At 35.9% G+C, this 22,684-nt stretch overlaps 1 protein-coding gene across 5 annotated transcripts in view; it reads right to left on the bottom strand.

Annotated features, from left to right (window-relative positions):
* Tasp1 (taspase 1) overlaps positions 1-22,684 on the bottom strand; it is a 257,045-nt gene that overhangs the window by 16,631 nt on the left and 217,730 nt on the right. For all 5 annotated transcript variants that reach the window (XM_074074333.1, XM_074074332.1, XM_020166619.2 and 2 more), the window contains one exon: positions 9,519-9,592. In XM_074074333.1, the coding sequence (XP_073930434.1) occupies positions 9,519-9,592 (74 nt within the window). Of the gene's footprint in view, positions 1-9,518; positions 9,593-22,684 lie in introns of those variants that run through there.

Genomic DNA, 22,684 nt, shown 5'->3' with positions numbered 1-22,684 from the left:
GCACAAGTAAAATCACTGATTAGCCACTTTTCCTTATAAGTCTATTAGAACACTTGCCAAATTTAGCTGTCTTGGATGTTTTCTTAGTACATAGCTTTTTGGTGGTGTCTAACCTATCATCCCGAGGCAGCCAGCTTTCTGCCAGGGATCAGATGCCTCAGGACTACATTATCAAAGCATTTGAAATATGGTTTAGGTTAAGCCCAACTTATATCTAGATGGTTCTTGATAAATCTAACGTATGGTCCAATAAATCCATTCAGTGACTAAATGTCATCAGTCACTATCATGGGACTGAAGTCTCTTTTAAGAATTGCATGGTCAACCCCTGAGCAATCCACTGCCCAATGCTCAGTAGAATCCAAGGAGACTGTCAGTCATAAGTTAACATGAGAGAAATTTATTAAGAGCTATTAAGCAATATTTCCTCCTCCTACACTTACAGATACACTGTTTGGTAAGTTGAGCTTAACAGAAATGCTGCAGGCAAATCTTAGATTCCATTAAAAAATAACAAGCTATGGTGATACTGTCAAGCTGGTCTTACAGTATGTAGAAGACCTCTATATTCTTCTTGCTTCAACTCCCCCCCTCCTTTTTTTTTTTTTTTTCCTGTTCTGAGATCTCTGAATTTACTGGTCAATTTGTTCATTTATAAGTTAGAATTACATTTTACCCAATTTTACCATTTCCACTAGAGGAGCATGATAAAATTCAGGAAGTATAGCTCATCATAATGAATGTAAATGGCCACCTTTGGGAGCACAATTACCATGTAAATGGGGTCTGGGGAGCTGTGCAGTGTGATGGGGCCAAGACATTCTACAACTTCCACCTCCTCTACTACCACCACCAACCACTGAATTTAACGTAGCATCTAATACATACACTTAGCACATCATTCAGTTAATTTTCAGAATGCTATCAAGGCAACAGTAGCATTGCTTCTTTTAAGATAGAAAACTGAGGTTCAGAATGGTAACATGCCCCAGGTTATAAAGTAGGGACTCTGGGATCGAAATCCAAGACTGACCAATCCGATGCCCATTCTATTAATCACTTCACCATACTACCTTTGTATACATGGTCTTGCTAATATCTTTTTCTTCGACTGTCAAGAAAAAGAGACATGATTTACATACAATAAAATGCATAGATGTTAAATAAAGGGCTTGGTAACTCTGATAATTTATATACAAACAAAACCAAAACATAAATAGAAAAATTTCCATATAGAACACGTCTATTATCTTCCCAATTCCCTCACGCTTCTTTCTTGAGTATTTTTGTATTTCTATAACCATATTTTTTAGTTTTGCCAGAATTTAGTATAAAAGGAATAATTTACCAAGTACTCGTTTTTATCTAGATTTATTCACTCAACAACATAATGTTTTTCTTCTAGTTGTTTTTAAAGGTATAGAAGATAATTTATTTAGCTCTGTGAGGCTTTATCCTTGGTATAGGAAGACCTTATTAAAGTTTTATAAACTGTTTTATTTAGGTAGATATTTAGGATGATTTTATGAGGCTTTCAGATATTAAGCTTGAGAAAGTTAATGGTCATAGGGATAGAGGGGTAGAGGGCTTTGCTTAGCATGGGTGAAGTAGTGGGTTCCATTCACTAGACCACACAAAACAAGATTTACATATATAATCTCTATCAAATAGTAAGATCAAGCAAAGAATAAAACTTTATGTCCCTCAAATGCAGTGAACTATAATTTCTACTCAAGCATTAATTCTATTCTATATTCATTGTCATCTTTTAATACATTTTCTAATACAGGTTACAAATAACCTTTTGTTATCTTCTTAGTCTCAATACCATAAAGTCATTTGTTGTAGTTTTATCCATAACAGTGGGGAACACTTATTAAAGCCAATTATATTCCAATAACCTTATAAATGAAAACAAAAGAGAATTAAGAATACATAATAAGGTTATTTCACTGTTTCTCATTCAATTTCAAAAAAATTACCTCCCTGAAGCAGAACTCCTGCTTAATAAAAATATTGTCATCTTTTAAACAGACTGAAATAAAAGCAAAAACATGGGAAACCTATGATAGTTTGCTAGAAATTATGTTTTTCACAGTTTAACACTGGAAATGCTTGATAATCAAATGCAAATTAACAAACAAACATTTAAATATATATACTTTAATTAAAGTGAAGTATAAGGTAAGCTTGTGAAGAATCTGACCAAGATCATATATGAGGAGATACAGTATCCATCTAAATTTTTTCTTTCATTTTTTAAATAATATTTTATTACAGATGATGAGTACCCAATCATTTGCCAATTTGTAAGTATTTTAAAGACAATGCTTTCCTCTGGTGACAAACAGCACTCAAGTCTCCAGTGATTATTTTAGACCTCCACACTGTATTTCTTCTTAAGACACAAGTTTCCATCAGCATTTCTGAGAATATATTTTATCATTTCTGCAGTGTCTGGCAGATCTTACTCCATCAGCAAATCTGGTAATTTCCTTCCCTTTGGCTGCTGTGGAACTGCAGAATACTGAGATGGTATAGCTGCTGATGTCAGAGCTTCCAGATCACTGAGTGAAGGACTGACTGTCTCTTCTATCAGGGAACACTGCCTTGATTACAGTAGCTGTAGGGTGAGCCATAAAAGTCTGGTATAAGACTGAATGGGTGTATGGCTCCAGTGATAGCATCTCTGCCTAGCAACTGTGAGGCCCTGAGTTCAAACCCCAATACAGCCAAAAAAAAAATATTTTAAAAGCCTAGTAGGAAAAGTCTTTCAACTTTGATCTTTTTAAAATTGATTTTTGCATTTCTAGGTCCTTTGGATTTCCAGATAAATTTTATTTATTTTTTTTTATTTTTATTTATTTATTTATTTATTTTTCATTTTTCTTTTATTATTCATGTGTGCATACAAGGCTTGGTTCATTTCTCCCCCCTGCCCCCACCCCCTCCCTTACCACCCACTCCGCCCCCTCCCGCTCCCCCCCTCAATACCCAGCAGAAACTATTTTGCCCTTATCTCTAATTTTGTTGTAGAGAGAGTATAAGCAATAATAGGAAGGAACAAGGGGTTTTGCTGGTTGAGATAAGGATAGCTATACAGGGCATTGACTCACATTGATTTCCTGTGTGTGGGTGTTACCTTCTAGGTTAATTCTTTTTGATCTAACCTTTTCTCTAGTTCCTGGTCCCCTTTTCCTATTGGCCTCAGTTGCTTTAAGGTATCTGCTTTAGTTTCTCTGCGTTAAGGGCAACAAATGCTAGCTAGTTTTTTAGGTGTCTTACCTATCCTCACCCCTCCCTTGTGTGCTCTCGCTTTTATCATGTGCTCATAGTCCAATCCCCTTGTTGTGTTTGCCCTTGATCTAATGTCCACATATGAGGGAGAACATACGATTTTTGGTCTTTTGAGCCCAGATAAATTTTAAACCCACCTTGTCAATTTCTGATATAAAAAAAAATTCTGGAACTTTGGGGTTAGAATTGCTTTAAATTTATGGATAAATTTGGAAAGAATGGCTGTCTTAATTTTATTGAGTTTTCCAATCAAAGAACAAGGCATATTTCTCCACTTATTTAGGTTTTCTTTCATCTCTCTCAGCAAGGTTTTATAATTCTCAGTGGATAGATATTGTATATCATTTGTTAGATTCATTCTAGATCATATAAGAATAGCTAGATTTTACTATTTCTTTTCCAATTTTGTCTTTTATTTCTTTTACTTGCTTTATTGTACTAGTTAGAAATTCTAGTAAAATACTGTATAGAAATAATGAGAATAAACCCTCTCATTGCCTGCTCCCAGTGGTAGAAAGTGTTCCATGTTTCACTTATTACTGATTGTAGCTATAGGTTTTCATGAGTACCCTGTATCAGACTGAGGAAGTTCTTCCAATTTCTGGTATTTTGATGGTTTTTAAATGTTTATTTATTTATTTATTCATTCATTCATTCATTTATTTCTTTATTGTGAAAGAATATCACTATGTAGCTCAGGCTGGCCTTGAACTCATGATCATCCTGTCTCAGCCTCCTGAGTGCTAGGATTCTAATAGACATGTGCCACCACACTTGGCTTATTTTGAGGTTTTTATAATAAACGGAAGTTACAATTATCATATTATATCAAGATGAACATGTTTTTCCTCCTTTATTTTGGCAGTACAATAAATTACATTGGTTAATAAAATTATATAATTCATACACCATAAAATTTAGTCTTAAATAAGTGTTCAATCCAGCAGTTTTTAGTATATTTGCAAAGCTGTGCAGCTTTGTAATTCCAAACTTTTCATACTCATTAGCAGTACCTCCCCATACTCTCCCTTAGTCACTTGCAATCACTCATCTGTATCATATCTCTAGGATTTTCTAATTCTATACATTTAATTTAAATAGAGTCATCCAATATTTGGCCTTTTATATCTGGTTTTTTCACTCAGCGTAATGTTTTCACAGTTTATCCAGACTATGGTATGTATTAGCACTTCATTCCCTCTCCTAGCTAAAAATATTCCATTGTATGAATACATCACATTTTGTTTATCCATTCATCTGTTGATGGGCATTTGAGTTTTCCTACTTCTAAACTAACATGAATTATATTACTATAAACATCTGAGCACAAGTTTTGTATGGACATATCTTTTTAATTTTCTTCAGTATACACTTGAGAATAGAATTGCTAGGTAGCAGGGTAATTCCATGTTTAACCTTGTAAGGAACTGCCATGCTGTTTTCCAAAAGGGATGTAGCATTTTTATATTCCCACAAGCATATATGAAGGTTCCAATTTCTCCTCATAGTTACTAACACCTGCTATTATTCATCATTTAACTATAGACATCTTGTTGGGTGGGAAGTAGGATCTAACTGTGATTTTGATTTGTATTTCCCTAGTGAATGCTCATGTTGAGTATCATTTCATGTTCTTATTTTCTGCTTGTATATTTTTTTAGAAAAATGTCTATTTAAACCCCTTCCCTATTTTGTCTTCTTCCTGAGTTAAAGATTGTTTTTATATATTCTCAAGGGATACAAGTCCTTACTAATTATATGATTTACAAATTTTTTTCCCATTCTGTTGGTTGTTTTTTTACTTTCTTGATGGTGTACTTTGAAGAAAAGTTTTTAATTTTGATGATGTCCTACTTATTTTTTCTTTTGTTGATTATGCTTTTGGGGTCATATCTAAGAAACCATTGCCTAATCCAAGGAAAATAATGACATGGGCAATATCATTTAGTACTGTCAAAGTACAGAACAGCACTTGACACACAGGGCAGAAGAATATCACCACTGTTTCTTGAGTAAATAAAAAGCAAAAACAGAAAGCTGAGTAACATCTCAAAAGATATAATGTGATAACACTTCAATAATGGAAAAGCTTCACCTCTCTTAGATTCAGCCAGAAAACAAGACTTACTATACTACACAAAGAATTCATAAATTATTTTTATGAGATGTGTTATTATTTGAATATTTTTGGTCAATCCAGTGAAAAATGAGGAATAGTTGGAGGATGTAATCATTCATCTAATGTAGACTTGATTATAAATCAAAGATGGTATTGTTTGAACTGTATCACTTCAAGTGTAAGGCCCAAAAAAATAATCAAATCTGCCATAATATGCAATTGATATACTTTGAAGCTTTTACTTGAATATAATTTAGATATTACATAATAGTTCAAGGAATATCCATGCATTCTTTACCAAGGTTCACTAACAGTTAATATTTTGCTCCATTTGCTTTATAATTTATCTATCCATCCATTCATATGTTTTTTTCTGAACCACTGAGAAAAAATATATATATATTATATATATATATATATATATATATATATATATATATATATATATGTATATATAAAATGGCCCTTTACCAAGAGATGCTTCAGCATGTATTTCCTAAAGATAAGGCTATTTCCCTATAAAGTACAGTAATCAACATCAGTAAATTTAACAATGATACAACTTTTGTTACTATCCATATTCCAATTTTGCAAAGTGACCTAAGAGTGTATTTATGACATTCTCCCTTTCCAAACAGAATCCAATCTAAGACAAGCTATTGCATTTAGTTGTCACATTTCTTTAGTATTGTTTAATCTGAAGTGTTTCTATATTTTGGCTATTATGGCATTGACATTTTTGAAGAACACAGTAAGTACCTTTTCTCTTTCTCCATAGCATGTTCCTCATTTTTTATCCATCTCATGTTTACTTACAACTAGGATCAAATGGAATACTATAGAAGTGATGCTGTGCCCTTCACAGGTTTATCATGCCAAAAGACATACTGTCCATTTGTCCCTCACTGGTGGTGTTAATTTCAATCACACGTGGAGATGCTGCCTGGTTTCTCCCATTATTTTTACCACACTAATAATAAATCTCTAGAGAAACACATTAAAACTATAAAATAGCCTATTCTACCTCAAGGATAAATCATTATAATGATTTATAAATGATAAATCATTTATAAGGATAAATCATTATAACAGTATTTTTACTACTGTTATAAAAAGTGACCGCTACAAATTTTTATAATTGAATAAGTTCCATGCCAGTTTAAATATCTGTTTTACTACAATATTCAATGCACAATGCATGTTTATTATAAACTGTCCATTAACTGTCTGCTATCTAGATAGGACATGGGCAATATGGTTTTTAAAACCAACTAGTATCAATCAATGCCCTAATTTTGGTTCCATAAAAAAAAATCTCTACACTACAGAAGGGGCTTAGAAGTTGAATGATGAACTGTAAGAACATTCTTTTAAAAAAAAAAAAAAGAGGGAAAAAGAAATTTGTGAGACAACCTATCCAAATTGCTATCCAAATTGCATATGAAATTACATATGGACTCTGGTCCAACCTTTGCTAAGCAGCAGGATTTTGAGGTGAACTTTAATTCAAGGCTTTTTACTTGAATTAAGCATAGCTAGTTTATATAAAATGTTGAAATAGCAAAGTGGCTTTAGTTTCTGCATTTGGTAATAAGGAGAAAGAAGGCAATTTTTGGAAAGCACGGCAAAATCTTTTTAAATACTTTAAAAAAGAATTAATTTTTTTAAAAGTTTTAAGATACTTCCTTACTCATATATACCTCTATATTATGGGACACCAGTCATCATGGAGAATGGGTGTGCCACCTACATGACAAAACTTCACAGAAGCTAGGAATCCCAGGTGTGGGAGCCAGTGAGTAGGTCAAAGGCTAACACTCAAAAAGAATACAAACTTTGCTATAACCTGCTTTCTCTTTTGAGTCCAGCTTCTCATCTATAACTTTTTCTTACTTATAATACAGCAAAATTGTAGCAATTATGACAAAAGAACTGTTGTTTTCAATCAAAAAACTTTAGGAGCTAAAGCCAAAGTGTGGTTTTGTTGTTTTTCAGGAAAGGATTTGTAGTCACATCCTCAAAGAAGGAAAAGGGAAGAGAAATTAACTCTCTGTAAAGAGGTCAAAAAAATAATTTACAAGTGAGCCAAGAAGAGCAGGTATATGTGCTGGCCCAAACAAGACTACTAGCTGGAGAATTCACCAACAATATGAAAACCGTATCTACCACATGTCAAATGATACAATTTGAGGTCAAATATCGCTGGGCTCAATGAAGGTCTCTACACTTTCTTTATGACCCATATTTCATATTAAATGGTCAGATGTCTTCCACAGGCCCTTAGTAGGGAAAACAAAAACATTTCCATTCAAGGGACTTTATAATATGACCATACTGCACCAGACAGGCCTCAGTGCTGAAGACTATTTCATACATGTTCCTTTGTTAAAAAGCAATCTTAGTTCAGGATCAATATGTGAATTGTGAGAGAAACTTAAATGGCTGTGAGCCACTCTTGTGCAAGGATTCTGTGGCTTATCAGGCTTGGTTTATAATTGGAAACTGTTCTGTCATTGAGAGAGAAGAATGTTCTGAAAATACTCTTTTAATAACCATTTTTCTACCCATTCTTTAAACCCATACTGCTCGATATAGGAACCACTAGCCACAATATGTCTATTTAAATTTAAAGTAAGTAAAGTTTACAACTCAGTTCTTCAGTTGCACTAGCCACATTTCAAGTACTCAATAGCCACATGTGGCTAGTGGCTTTGCTACTACATAACACAGATATAAAATACTTCAACCTTCACAGAAAATTCTATTAGAAAGTGCTGATCTAAACCTTAACTCATTTTTAAAATATGCAATTATAATTCTTCTTTCTGTAGGATATAAAACAAAGTAACTTACAAATTCTTTTATGAAATAGGTTCTCTCATACAAACTGAATATTGTGTCAGGTAAAGGTGAGACAGAGATGAGGAGATCTCAGTAATATCTCCATAAATATAAAAAGTTAATCCCTCTACACTATACTCACAAAAGATCTGTGAAGCCTCTGGCTTACTAGATAATATGCACATGTCCATCTGAATGGATATTATCTGACAAACAAGTAATAAACCTCAGTCACATATTACATAACAATAGAGAGACATTCTAAGAAATTCATTGTTAGGTAACTTCATCACTGAGTTAATATCTTAGAGTATACTTACACAAGCTAAGTGATCTATGCAGTCACCAGGCACTGCAAATCTTATGGGATCATTACACATATGATCCGTTGTTGATGAAAATGTTATCATGTGGCACATGACTATTCTTTATTACGCCTATCCTTTATTTGTTAATGATTCAATCAGATAGTTTATATTTGATATTTCCAAACATGTAAAGTGAGTCATTTTCCTTAAAAAGGAGGCTGCCCAACTTCACAGCTTTGTAACTGAGATACTTCAATGCCAGCTAAATGTCATATGCCACAGCTGTCTCTAAAAATTTTATGAACAAGACCATGAGGCCAATATAAAACTAAATCCACAAACTATGTTTTTACTCTAGTATCAACCATCAAGCGTCCAGGGAAGTCAAACAACTCAAGAATGGATGCTCAGATGCCTATGTAGTTGTTCTGAATTATGTGGCCAACAGAGGCAAAGTCTTTTGACTCTGCCCATGAAAATACCATGCCAAGACACGTCAGATAATATTGGAGCATGAGCCAGGTTATCTCTGCGAGCATATCGGCTACCTTGGCCATCACCCATGCAGAGATGATTTCCAGAAGCTAATCTTACAGTGCCTCAGTTTCCTTTATTTCAATACTCCTTACAGAATCACCCAAAATAAACCTCATCAGTTTTATTTTTGTTTGCTCTTCCCAAGCTCCAGTTTTCTCTTTCCCTAGTATTCACAAAGAGCAAGTAAGAACAAAATGAAAGAAGAGAAAGGCTTTCCTAATCTCCCCTACCCCATCACCAAAGGAAAAAGATCTGTTGTGTTCCTTTGGAATCATTAACTGTTTTGATCTATTTGTATAAAGATCATAGAGCTAATGTCCAAGGTGAAAAAAATTCATCCATATCAACTTAGCTGGTTAGAAGGTTATGCAATGGCTACAAAGTTTTCAGGTTATGACCCAATTTTTCCCTCTTACCTTGGCTTTCCCATCCTGGGCTGACATGTATCCAACACACATGCTCTCCGTTGTGTGGCTCCACAGAAATTCCACTACGTGAAAGAGAACACAAATAGGCACATTCAGATCACAGATGGAAAATAAATCTTTGCTTATTTTTAATAGAACAGTTAAAGATACCTTTATATTTAACATACTCAGCTCCCCACTTTTCATTTGCTCCTTCATAAATGTCAAGATGATTTAATACTGAAAACTGTGTAATGCCATTTACTGTGAAATGAAAAATGTATTTCTTTCTTGTCAAGACTATGATTATTACATGTAAAATAAATGCTCTTCTGTTTGAAACTTCTAACATTAAACACACATACACTCATGTATATTGCACATAATGATTTAGTAAATGTCATATTTCACAGCACAGTTTCTTTTAAAACACAAACTCACTCTCACACTCTCTCTCTCTCTCTCTCTCTCTCTCTCTCTCTCTCTCTCAGTTTCTAAATATCTTTCACTAGGGAAGGAATGAGGATTCCTCAGACAAATGTCAATTTTAGAGCTGGGACAGAGAAAATAAAAAATGACATTAATCTGGATCTGAACTACCTTGTACCAGTAAGAGAATGTTCAAACAATGAGGTGGGACTTATCAAAAAGACTCAGGTGTAAACATTAAGGGCTCCCACTAGCTAAATGTTTCTATGAAATAAATGAGAGCAATTAATTACATCCTCTGAACAAAATAAGAACCAAGGGTCCCATGGTGATTGAAATAAATAAATGAACAAATGATGAAGAAGACAATCTCTTCCTTCCAGTGGAAAGCAAAGTAATAAATATAGAAGAAAATCATCACAGAGAAGATTTGAAAACGGACAAGCTAGTTACAAGTCTTAAACTATCTCTTTATGAAATTCTTATTAAATATAACATGACAAAGTTCACTGTGAAAAAGCTTGATGGACTCCAACTTATCTAAATAATAAAAGCTAATTTTACCAACTAAGTCATAAACCAAAACCAGTTGCCTCTAGATAAGACACCTTGAAGTACAACATCACTTCTGTGGTATCCCTGCCAAAAATGCATAATAAAAATTGAATGATCAAACACTAAACAGCAGATTGATACAGCAACACTCTACTCAATAATTTGTTTGAACTTATAAAGCTTGTCCAAGCAAAAAAAAAAAAAAGAAACAAGGAAAGTTGAGAAACTGGTCCTGTATAAAGGAGACATGACACTAAATGCAATGGGTCATCCTGTATTATATCCTAGACTGGGGTGATACAGGAGATGTTACAATGGACAACACATTTAAAAATGGTTATAGTGGGCTGGGGGCATGGCTCAAATCGTAGAGCACCTGCCTAGCAGCAAGTGCAAGGCTCTGAGTTTAAACCCCAGTAGCACACACCCACAAAATGGTTACAGCATTTGTATCAATATTAAATGCTATAATTTTGTTATTTATATTGTGATTACTTAGAAGAATGGCCTTGTCCTTAAGAAATACACACTAAAGGATTAGGAGTAAAAGAGCCTGATACCTCTACCTTGCTCTGAATAGTTTAGTGCACGTGTGTGTGTGTGTGTGTGTGTGTGTGTGTGTGTGTGTGTGTGTGTGTCTGTGTGTCTGTGTGTCTGTGTGTAGGAAGGGAAAGAGGGCATATGAATGGAAAAAAATGTGGGGAAATGAAAATAGGTGAATTCTGGGAAAATGAATCATGAGTGTCCCTTGTACTATTCTTCCCAACATTCTATAGTATGAAATTATATTTAAATTAAATGTTACAAAAAGGAAAACTCCCACATACAGGAATACACAGAAAACTGTCAAGTACATAACTTTCAAACTTCTGAGCTTTTAAGGTATTCTTTAAAGATCTGATGTACTTATTCCCTGATAATAAAACAACATTGCTCAACATTAAGCCCCTCTCAGTCCCAGTCATCCATCTGTTCATGTCTCTGAGCTAATTATGTTTAAAGATGAGTGTTTGACTTGAGACACAACTGTGGGATCAGTAGTCCTAGACTCTGAAGGCTTTGCCAAACATGTGGGAAAGAGAGAAGTGGTGAGGGGCAAAACTGAGCTCCTCGGATAGATGCCTCATACCCCTATCATTAATTAATTATCAAACCTGCCAACCTGCTCAGCAGACATTAGCGTGAAAAGTGGAGGAAAACAGCATCATGTAATGAAATTAAGTTCTTTTCACCAGATGTTTCTCCTTCCACACACATCTGCTTTGAACTTCTTGAAGTCCAGAGCAAGGTCTGGGATTCTGGGATATCTAAATTGCCTTACAGAGCAAAGGCTCAAATCTTACTGAAGTTCCTCACAGAGTACTGACAGTGAGTTTTATTCCAAGACAAAGCTAAGGCACTGCAAACATTGTAATTTCTCATTTTGTTCCAAAAAGTAACGTGTTAATTAATTATTAATTAAGAATTAAGCACACAAATAGGTAAAGAAACTGTCAAAATATCCCTATATGCAGATGATATGATCCTATACCTAAAGACCCAAAAAAACTCTACCGCAAAACTCTTAAGACACCATAAACAGCTACAGCAAGGTGGCAGGATACAAAATCAACTTACAAAAATCATTAGCTTTTCTATACACCAACAATGAACAAACTAAGAAGGAATATATGGAAACATTCCATTCACAATAGCCTCAAAAAAAATCAAATACCTAGGAGTAAATTTAACAAAGGATGTGAATGACCTCTACAAGGAGAATTAAAAACTCCTGAAGAAAGAGATTGAGGAAGACTACAGAAGATGGAAAGATCTCCTGTGCTCATGGATCAGTAGAATCAACATAGTAAAAATAGCTATACTACTGAAAGCAATCTACATGTTTAATGCAATTCCCATCAAAATCCCAATGACATTCATCACAGAGATTGAAAAATCTACCTCAAAGCTCATTTGGAAATACAAGAGACCACGAACAGCCACAGCAATACTCAGCAAAAAGAGCAATACTGGAGGTATCACAATACATGACTTCAAACTATATTACAAAGCGATAACAATAAAAACAGCATGGTACTGGCACAAAAACAGATATGAAGACCAGTGGAACAGAACAGAGGACCCAGAGATGAAGACACACAACTATGCTCACCTTATTTTTGACAAAGGTGCCAAAGACACATGATGGAGAAAAGGCAGCCTCTTCAACAAATGTTGCTGGGAAAAGTGATTATCAGCCTGCAAAATTGAAACTAGGTCCATGTTTATCACCCTGTACTAGTATCAACTCAAAATGGATCAAGGACCTTAATATCAGACCTGAAACTCTGAAGTTAGTACAGGAAAGAGCAGGGAATACTCTAGAACTAATAGGTACAGGCAAGGACTTCCTCAGTAGAACCCCAGCAGCTCAGCAACTAAGAGAAAGGATGGACGAATGGGACTACATAAAATTAAAAAGCTTCTGCACAACAAAAGAAATGGTCTCTAAACTGAAAAGACCACCCACAGAGTGGGAGAAAATATTTGCCAGCTATACATCAGACAAAGGACTGATAACCAGAATATACAGGGAGCTCAAAAAACTAAACCTTCCCAAAATCAATGGACCAATAAAGAAACGGGCAACTGAATTAAACAGAACTTTTTCAAAAGAAGAAATTCAAATGACCAAAAAACACATGAAAAAACGCTCACCATCTCTGGCCATAAAGGAAATGCAAATCAAAACCTTGCTAAGATTCCACCTCACCCCTGTTAGAATAGCCATCATCAAAAACACCACCAACAACATGTGTTGGCGAGAATGTGGGGAAAAAGGAACCCTCGTACTCTGCTGGTGGGAATGCAAGCTAGTGTAACCTCTCTGGAAAACAATATGGAGGCTTCTTAAAAAACTAAACATAGATCTGTCATATGATCCAGCAATACCACTCCTAGAGATATACCCAAAGGAATGTGACTCAGGTTACTTCAGAGGCACCTGTACACCCATGTTTATTGCAGTACTATTCACAATAGCCAAGTTATGGAAACAGCCAAGATGTCCCACTACTGACGAATGGATTAGGAAAATGTGGTATTTATACACAATGGAATTTTACTCAGCCATGAAGAAGAATGAAATCTTATCACTCACAAGTAAATGGATGGAACATGATGCTGAGTGAGATTAGCCAGGCTCAGAAGACCAAAAATCGTATGTTCTCTCTCATATGCAGACTTTAGATCTAGGGCAAAGGCAGTAATGTTGTTGGACTTGGGTCACATACTGAGGGGAGAAAAATATACGGGAGGAATGTGGATAGGTAGGAAACCCAAAACTTGAAAGTGTTTTGATGCCCACACTGCAGAGGAGCTAATACAGTAACCTTAAAACAACTGAAGTCAATATGGGAAGGTGACTGGGAAGTAGTGAAGAGATCTGGTAGAGATGAATCAATTCGGGTTGTAATACACTTGTGCATGGAAGCAATGCTAGGAATTTCTCTGTATAGCCTCCCTTATCTCACCTAGCAAAAACACTTTGTCTTTCTTATTATTGCTTATGTCGTCTCTTCAACAAAATTGCAGAAAAGGGCAGAACAGGTTCTGTCTGGAAGCCGGGGGCGGGTGGGTGGCGGAGAGGGAGGGAGGCAGGGGAGAGAAATGATCCAAACAATGTATGTACATATGAATATATGAATAAAGAGAAAAAAATTTACATAAATCAAAAAGAAAGAAAGAAAGAAAACAGTAAAATAAGTTCTTGAATAGGTTTAACATGTGATTTGGGAGGATTCTTCTTTACCAAGTAACTTCTCAAAACATCATGTCATTCAAGTGTGATGTAGAAAAAGGTTGTCCACCCCATGAAACTGTTCCAGTGCCAGAGGATGGGGTAGGTGGTAATGTACTTCAAAAGAACAGAGGTTAGTGGCATTATTATAGGTACATCCAAAATGATTAGTATGCAATCTTATGTAGTCTTTTAGAAAGACCAGAATTCTCAAAAATTGTGTTTAATACTTTGGAACAAGTGAATTTCACCCTTAGTCTTAATGCTAAAGAAGGTGCTACTTCAGTCTTGGTGGCATTCTGCTATATTGACCAGCCCTAAGCCCCAATACAAGGCTTGGCCTCCTTGTGGAATTTAAATCACGACCTTTGCTGTTTAATATTAGAGCATGATGCTCCACCTAGGACACTTTGTCTTTCAATTATCATCCACATGTCATCCTGTTTAAATTAAGTGAAGCAAACAAAGATACTTTACCAGGTCGCAAGTAAGGGGTTTGTTTTGTTTTGTTTTTTCCTATTCAATTGAACTCTCTTTTCTGACCAGAAAGAAGCCCTCAGCCACCCCAATGTTGTTATTGTTTTGTTTTGTTTTTTTAAATATTGTGCTCCAATTGTTGTTAACAACCCCCAGCTGCACTGGCTCCCCCACCCATTTAATACCACTCTGCTTGGCTTCACATCCCAGACTTTCTTGCAAGGAAAACAGAACTCTGAAATCAGAACCGTCTTGGGCTGGGCAGTTGCCAAGTCAGCTGCTGCTCCTTAGCCTTAGGCTGAATGGAATACCCTAGCACGCTTTGCAGTGTTTAAGTTATTCCTTATTGAATAAGGAAAAATTTATTTCCAAAATGGGAACAAGGAACTGTATATAAAACAGCTTCCTCTTATCTTTGTAGAATTTTGTTCCTGTTTGTTAAGTTCTTTTTTAACGCAGTAGGAGAGCTCTTCTTTAAAAAAAAAATACAAAAATGTTTTACTGTCCTGAGATAGAATCCGTAAGATTCATATCATACATGTCCCATTATGGCCGTGAAGTAACCAAGTTGGCATGCTTCCCTGAAAAACTTTCACCATGGAGTTGGGAGCAATGAGGATTGAGTTCTATAGAATCTCAGTTATGCTAAGCCAAGAAAATAATCATTCCCTCTTTCTAAGGCATACTCGAACTTGTTCAAGACTAAAGAAGAATACTGATTAAAATGAGAGGGATGTGGGTCAAGTAGTAATACAAGCCCTTAAGGACATTTCACTTCTCTTCCTGTTTTATCACTTTATTGTATTAGAAACTGCCAGAAATAGGGGGTCACTGGTTGGGACTTGGAAGTTCTCTGGTGGACAGAAAACCATTCAGTAAAATAATTTTATTGAAACATGATTTTACATTCAATTCTTTTTTTAAGATTTATTTCATGCTAGAGTGATATCTATTACCTCTTAAAGAGATAAAAATTGACTATAAAATTTGCCAAAATGTTTTCCTAAGAGTTTTAGAAGAACCACTGCAAGAATTACATAATCACTAGAGTTCTATCCATAAATCTTTCTATTCTATACTTCAGATGGAAAACTTTGTAGTCAAACAAATAAACTTCTGGTTAGATAACAGCTAGAGGTATACTTCTTGTGATGGAGAAGAAAATTGTAGATGAAAATCTATTTCTAGTTTTTAAAGAGAGATATTTAAAGGAAGAAGTGCTTTGCTGTAAACAAACCAGTAGGTTATAGAAAAAACTATTTCTGAACATATTGATCTCAGAGCACTACTTCAATAGATTAATAGATTCAATATCATATTTGCCCTATTTACTTGGCATGTGTTACTTAATTTGTATATTTCTATCTGATCCATAAATAAGAATTAAAATGCCAGACTTTAAAATGCCATATTTAAAAACTGTAATAAAGATGCAACAAATCCAAAGCATTACTGAGGTGCTAAAGAAATGATTTTCCCATCATAGAAGCTCACTGGACCATCTCATAGAACAGTTTTTATTCCATTTTTCCAATAAATCAGTAATATCAGACAATCATTCCCCCACTAATCTAAAAGCTAATTTGCCCTCTCTTTGACGGTGAGTTTTATGACCATCTGAGGTCCACAGAAATGCCTAGTCATAAGTGCTCACAGTGGTGTGTGTCATGTAATGGAAAGAAGTGATATTGCTGGTGCCCCATAAAGGAAGCTCTTTTGAAGTGCATGTGTTTATATGTGCTCGCCAAAATTTTAATGCCAGTAAAATCAAAAGGCAGTCAGAATTTTAACTTACAGTAAAATGACCTTTTATCTTTTTAATGTTCCAGGAAGCATCAATTTAATCTAACATTTTTTTAATTTTTAAACCACAACATGTCTTGCTAATAGCAACAACAACAACAAGAAATATTAAATAAACAACTTTGCCTGTTCTGAAAGTGAGGTGGAGGGCATCATATTTAAGTTCTAATTAACTGCAATGCAGTTTGATTTGATAGAGTTAAGGTTAAAATGATAAAGGAACTTATCCTTTCACATAATTATGTACGAGACTTCAGGATTTCTCATAGAATACATTACATGATATACCATTTATATAACATTTAAAATCAAGCAACACTAAACAATGTATCTTTTAGGGATTTACAGAAATGCAAAAGGGCTTTAAGAAAAACCAAGAGGTAAACATGAAATAAAAGATAGGAGAAAGAAAGTAGTAAGATCAGAAAGGCCCACACTGGGGCTTCAAAGACAAGGGCAATGAGCAATTTCTTAGGCTGGGTGGCAGGTCCACAGGTGTTCATTTTATTATTACCCTTTATAACTTACAAATTTATTATGTCCTCTTTTAAAAATATATGAAACATTTCATAGTAAAAGATGAAAAAGGGGTGGAGGAGTAACTCAACAAGTAGAAACACCATCATACCCAAAACTTAATTATCAGCAATATAAACACATTCTCAGGTAGAAAGAACTTAAAGTTATTCTCTGAGGACGGTGTGATTAATTTAATGGCAAAGCAACAATTACCATGTATGCTCTTCAGATAATCAGGCTCTGGGTGAACTGTGCACCTAAAATCTGTTTAGGATGAAGGACTCCAACACACGCTTGACCCAAGAGCCAAACATAGACTGTTTTAGTCCTTGAAGCTCATATACATCTATTCTGGGTTGCTTAAGATCTTCCTCAAATATGTGAAGTTAGTTTCTCACTGGCCCCTATACTCACTGCTTCCTACCAACTGCTCCAAGGACTCTTGGATTTCACAGGGTCTACAAGCTCCAACCAGCACATAAAGTACAGGGTATAAAGAAGGAAATGCACCTCTGTAGTACAACTGGTTGTTTATGTCATAGATTTACATATATTCTAATTACCTATATCAAATCACAAGCTTAAAATAGCCAAGCACTCACTGTTTCCCCTGGAAGGCTTCATGTGCCTTTGCACATTTCTTAACCATATTATGTACAGCAGCACCTCCAGAAAGCACTTCTACACAGGCCTGGAAAGCACATGTAATTATACTTTAGCAGGTAAAAATATATTGCCTTTTTTTTCCCTAAAAGCAGAGAGAAAATGAATTCTTTTCAGCTGTTTCATCCTGGGACAAGCATTTGCTTTGTGTTAAGTCTGCAGTTTGCAGGCTGGGTTTTGTCAGCATCTCAGGCTCCGGAGTAGGAGGTAGCAGGATGGGCACTGCAAACATGCTCATATCCAAGGCTGTTTGCAGAGGTGCCTTCCGTGAGGTATTTAAATTGTCTCCAAATTCCTGGACACTCATTATCCAAATTTCCAACCCATGCTGTCTGTTTTTAAGAGCATGTGAGGATATTTTATTCAACATTTTTCTCAAAGAGTAGTCAACTTTTAAAAAGTTCCTAGATAATCAATAAGGAAACTCTATTTGACACTTAGTTCATTTATCCAAAAATTACTCGGAGCCTTCAGTGGACATAGGCACAAAGTTCAATAAGACAGCCCCTGCCTTCATATAGCTCCCAATCTTGTAATTAATTTTCACAAGGAAGCGTTTTCCAATACCTAGAAATAGATTTCAAAGTCACTGGGGCTCAAAGACCTATGACAGATAGCTCTCTCAAATAACTGGGTTCAGAAAAAAATTAAGAATGCTGACCTAGGAAGAGAGAGCAGGCATGTTAATACCTGACTAGGAGGGCCCTGGTGAGCATTACAAGGATGTGAACATATGGCACTAACAGAATACAAGTAAGGAGCAAATCCCCAGGGAGAAAAGGCTTTCAGAGACCTCCAAGAAGATTTAAATTTGATCTGGGTCTTATTCTTATCTTTTTTTTTTTGTGGGCGGGGGGAGGAGATGGAGGTTGTAAAATAGAGCCTCAGATGCAGCCCAAGATGACCTCGAACTCAGAATCCTCCTGCCTTAATCTACCAAGTGCTGGGATTACAGACATGTGCCACCACACCTGGCTTGGTTCAAGTTCTAAAGAAGGAAAGTCACTGATCCACAGCATTCCAAGGAAAGGCAAGTGCATGTGCAAATTCTTAGTGAATAGTCATAACCCTTTGGACCATGCAATTTAAAGCGGCTAGAACTTATGATGTTGTGGGTGAATGAAGGAATAGGCCTAGTGAGTGATAACACTGGAGTACTTTTTGGGATCAGATCCAGGGAGGGATTTTCCATCAAGTTAGATAGTTCCCATCACTCCTATAGAGAACTTACCAGCACAGGTAGGTATCTGTGTATCCTCATTGAAAAATTAAAAGTAGGTAGCAAGACATACATGGAATCTTAAAAAGTTGATCTCATAGAGGTTGAGAGTAGAACAATGGTTACCAGAGGGAGGGAAAGGAATGGAGGTAGGGGATGGGAAAGGTTTGGTTACAGTTAGCAGGTATAAATTCTGGTGTTGTGTTGCATAGTACAATGGAAACAGTTTACCAATATTGTGCTGTATATTTCAAAACTGCTAGAAAAGAGGATTTTTTTAATGTTTTCACCACAAAGAAATAAATGTTTACTGTGGTGGGTATGCTAATTGCCCTGATTTGATCATTACACAATGTAGAAGCAAATTGAAACATCATATTGTACTCTATAAATATGTTCAAATATTGTATCAATACAATATTGATACAATTATGTATCAATCAAAAATAAAAATAAAACAGCCATGTTGGTGTATGCCTATAATCCCAGTTCTGGGGAGGCAGGAAGATCATGAGTTCAAGGCCAGTCTGGGCTACACAGTAAAACCCTGTGTTGAAAAATAAAACAAGAAGATAAAAAGTAAAATAAGTAAAAAGCATGGGAATAATAGTAAGAGATACAAAACATTTAACATATATAGAAAATTTCCCTCTGATCCTAGGAGTGGCATGGCTCTCTTTTTTGCCCTTTCTGCTTTAGGATCATTGTCTTTCCTGATCATCCGTTTGGGGTCCATGGTTAGATTCTCTGGCCAGCTATAGATGTGCTAAACAGAGAGAACTCTGGTGGTAGTGTGGAGGTGAAGATGAGATGACAAACAGAGGATGGGAACCTAGGGAAAAGTGACTAAGGGCTACATACTGGGAGAGCACTAATCAGATTTGTCCCAGAGGGTTCCAAAAGAGAACCAGAATCAATGGACATTAAAGTTTGACAATGCTGCCTAAAGGTACAGCAGAGCACTTTCATTTGTCATTACAATTACTTAGACAAGCTAGAGAGCCATTTGTGGGTGAGAAGGTTTAAGAGGTTTATTAGGTTACCTCTTGCTGTATAATATATTATCTCACAGTTTCTGTGAGTCAGGAATTCAGGAGGAGTTTTCAGTCAAAATGTCCAGGACTGCTGCAATCCTCTGAAGGCTCATTCAGATCTCTGAGCCTGCTGGCAGGAAACCCCAGAGCCTCACTGACTGTTGGAAAGAGGTCACTTCCCCGCAACATGGACCTCTCAAAAGTGCTGCTTGAGTGTTCTTCTGACACAGCAGTGGTGTCCCACATAGTGAGCAAGGAGGAAACCACCATCCCTTTTTTGACCTACATTCAGAAGTTACAAACTGTTGCTTCTGCCATATTTTTATTCATTGGAAGCAAGTCTCTAATGTCCAGGCAACACTCAATAGGAAAGGAATTATGCTCTGCCTCTTCAAAGGAAGAGTATCAAGCATTTTATGGATACCTATAACAAGGTCACACAGGACCTCGAAAAGTTCCATTATATCTGAGTTTTTCAAACTCTACTCATGAGTAAGTAAACAAAGGGCAAACTTCGAAAGTGTCCGTACTTGAGTCATAGAACCCTGGAAGCAGCTCACTGGGACTCTTGTGGTTGATTTATTTGTCAAGAAGAGAGGCCTAGTAATGGCTTCCTGGAAATTCCATTAAGTGGCAAAGGGGTTTGACTGAAACTGCTTTTGTTGTGTAATAGGAACAGTACCTTCAGAAGAGAAAGCAGACACAGAAAAAGCTAACGTTAGAGACTGCATTGATTATAATATTCTTGGAACAAAAAGTGACTGAGCAATATACCATATTTGGGAGGGGTGGCACATTGATACTGGGGTTTGAAATCAGGGCCTGTTCTACCACTTGAGCCATGTTCCCAGACCAGTTTTTTGTTTTGTTTTGTTTTTAAATTGTGAGAACTGCTTTGTTTTATTTGGATGTATAGCAAAGAAAGACTTCTTGGATTTCCTAGATATTATTAAGCATAAAGAAGCCAAGCATTTAGGAAGTTATAATTTTATGAGAATTTGAAAAGGGGGCTAGAGTCATTGCTCAAGTAGTAGAGCCCTTCCTAGCAGCATGAGACCCTGAGTTCAAACCCCAGTACAGGAAGGGAAGGAGGGAAGGAGGAGAGGAGGGGAGAAAGGGACGAAGGGATGAAGAGAGGAAGGGAAGGACGGAAGGAGGGAGGGAGGGAGGGAGAGAGGGAGGAAGGAAGGAAGGAAAGAAGGAAGGAAGGAAGGTAGGAAGGAGGGAGGGAGGAAGGAAGAGAGAAGGAAGGGAAACACAAGGAAGGGAGGGAATTTTGAAAAAGCAATCAATAGAAAGTCAGGTCCAAATATAAAGCAAATTAGGTCATGGCCTGATATGGAATAATTGGTAGACTATAGTACAGAGGAATCCACTTGATCTAGATGTTTGAAATACACTTCTTTTACAGGCAAAAGTTTATGACACACTTTTTTTCTTCACAGACCTAATCTTCCGCTACTTGGATGTAGTGAGCAATATTTATACAATCTTAATACTGTCAATGCTGGATACTAATTGTCACTGTTTGGAATCAACCTCTAATCAAAGTATAGAACACAAGCATGGCTATAGAATAGAATGCAAATGTTAAAACTATTAACAATAATGGTATGGTTGACAGAGGCTGAACTAAGGTATGGGAATTAGAAAGAAGAGAAAAATGCATGACTTTTCCTCAACTTACATAGTTGAAAGGGTGAGGGATAGTTGACAGAGATTATATAAAGTTTATGAATCAAGAAGTAGTGTGCTAAAGTTGTAAATAAAATTAAAGTGCTATTAAATCAGAGTAGTATTCCAACCAAAATCAGGCAGGAAGGTGTGTGCTGCAATTTGCTTTTTTCAGAACAAGAAAAGCAGAACCATGAGCACATTCTATAGAATGAGAGTGTTTCCCATGAGAATGGTGGCTCTGGGAATGGGGTGGCAAAGGTGACTTTTCATGTTGTGGTTCCTATTTTTTTTGTACTGTCTGGATCTGTTTTATTATCACATACTGAACATCCATAACTTCCTGAAAGTGGAAAATGAAAACTTCATGTAGTTGGTAGCATCTATAAGAGGACCCTTGCCTATGCACACCAGATTTTAGTAGAGAACTTTCACATACATCAATCCCTGTAGGTAATTTTGACAGAGGGCAAGATTTCATTTTGTAAGTTGGTACTTTATATTTAGTGCTTCTTTTTGAGATAAAGAGAAAGAATCAGTTTACAAGTCACTACCTTAGTAATAAAAACTATTTAAGATGAGTTAAAATTCTATAACTTATTCTTAAAATTATACTATGCCACCAAAAAAGAAACGACAACCAAAAGGCTCTTAAAATTTTTAGGATTAACCCAAACAGGCACGAGTCCTGGTCAGTAAAGAACTAGAACACATTCTGTCCTAGGAATAATCCATAAACACTTTTAATAATGCCCTCCACCCAAATACTAACTGTTATTCTGAATTTTTGTTGAAAGTCCAGGTAAATCCTCTGTATATGTTTACAATCAATTCCCTGCTACTGACTGTAGAACAGAATTCAAAGAATTCAATAAAGATTAAGATACTCTTTTGTTACTGGGACAAAATATCTGACATATACAATTTAAGGAGGAATGATTTATTTTGGCTTACAGTTTCAGTTTATCATGGTGGGGAAGGCAGTGCAGAGCAGTTCACATTAGGATGACCAAGAAGCACAGAA

Source organism: Castor canadensis, chromosome 5, assembly GCF_047511655.1.
Source record: "Castor canadensis chromosome 5, mCasCan1.hap1v2, whole genome shotgun sequence".
Classification (NCBI taxonomy): Eukaryota; Metazoa; Chordata; class Mammalia; order Rodentia; family Castoridae; genus Castor; species Castor canadensis.
This window is presented reverse-complemented; position numbering and strand designations above follow the sequence as displayed.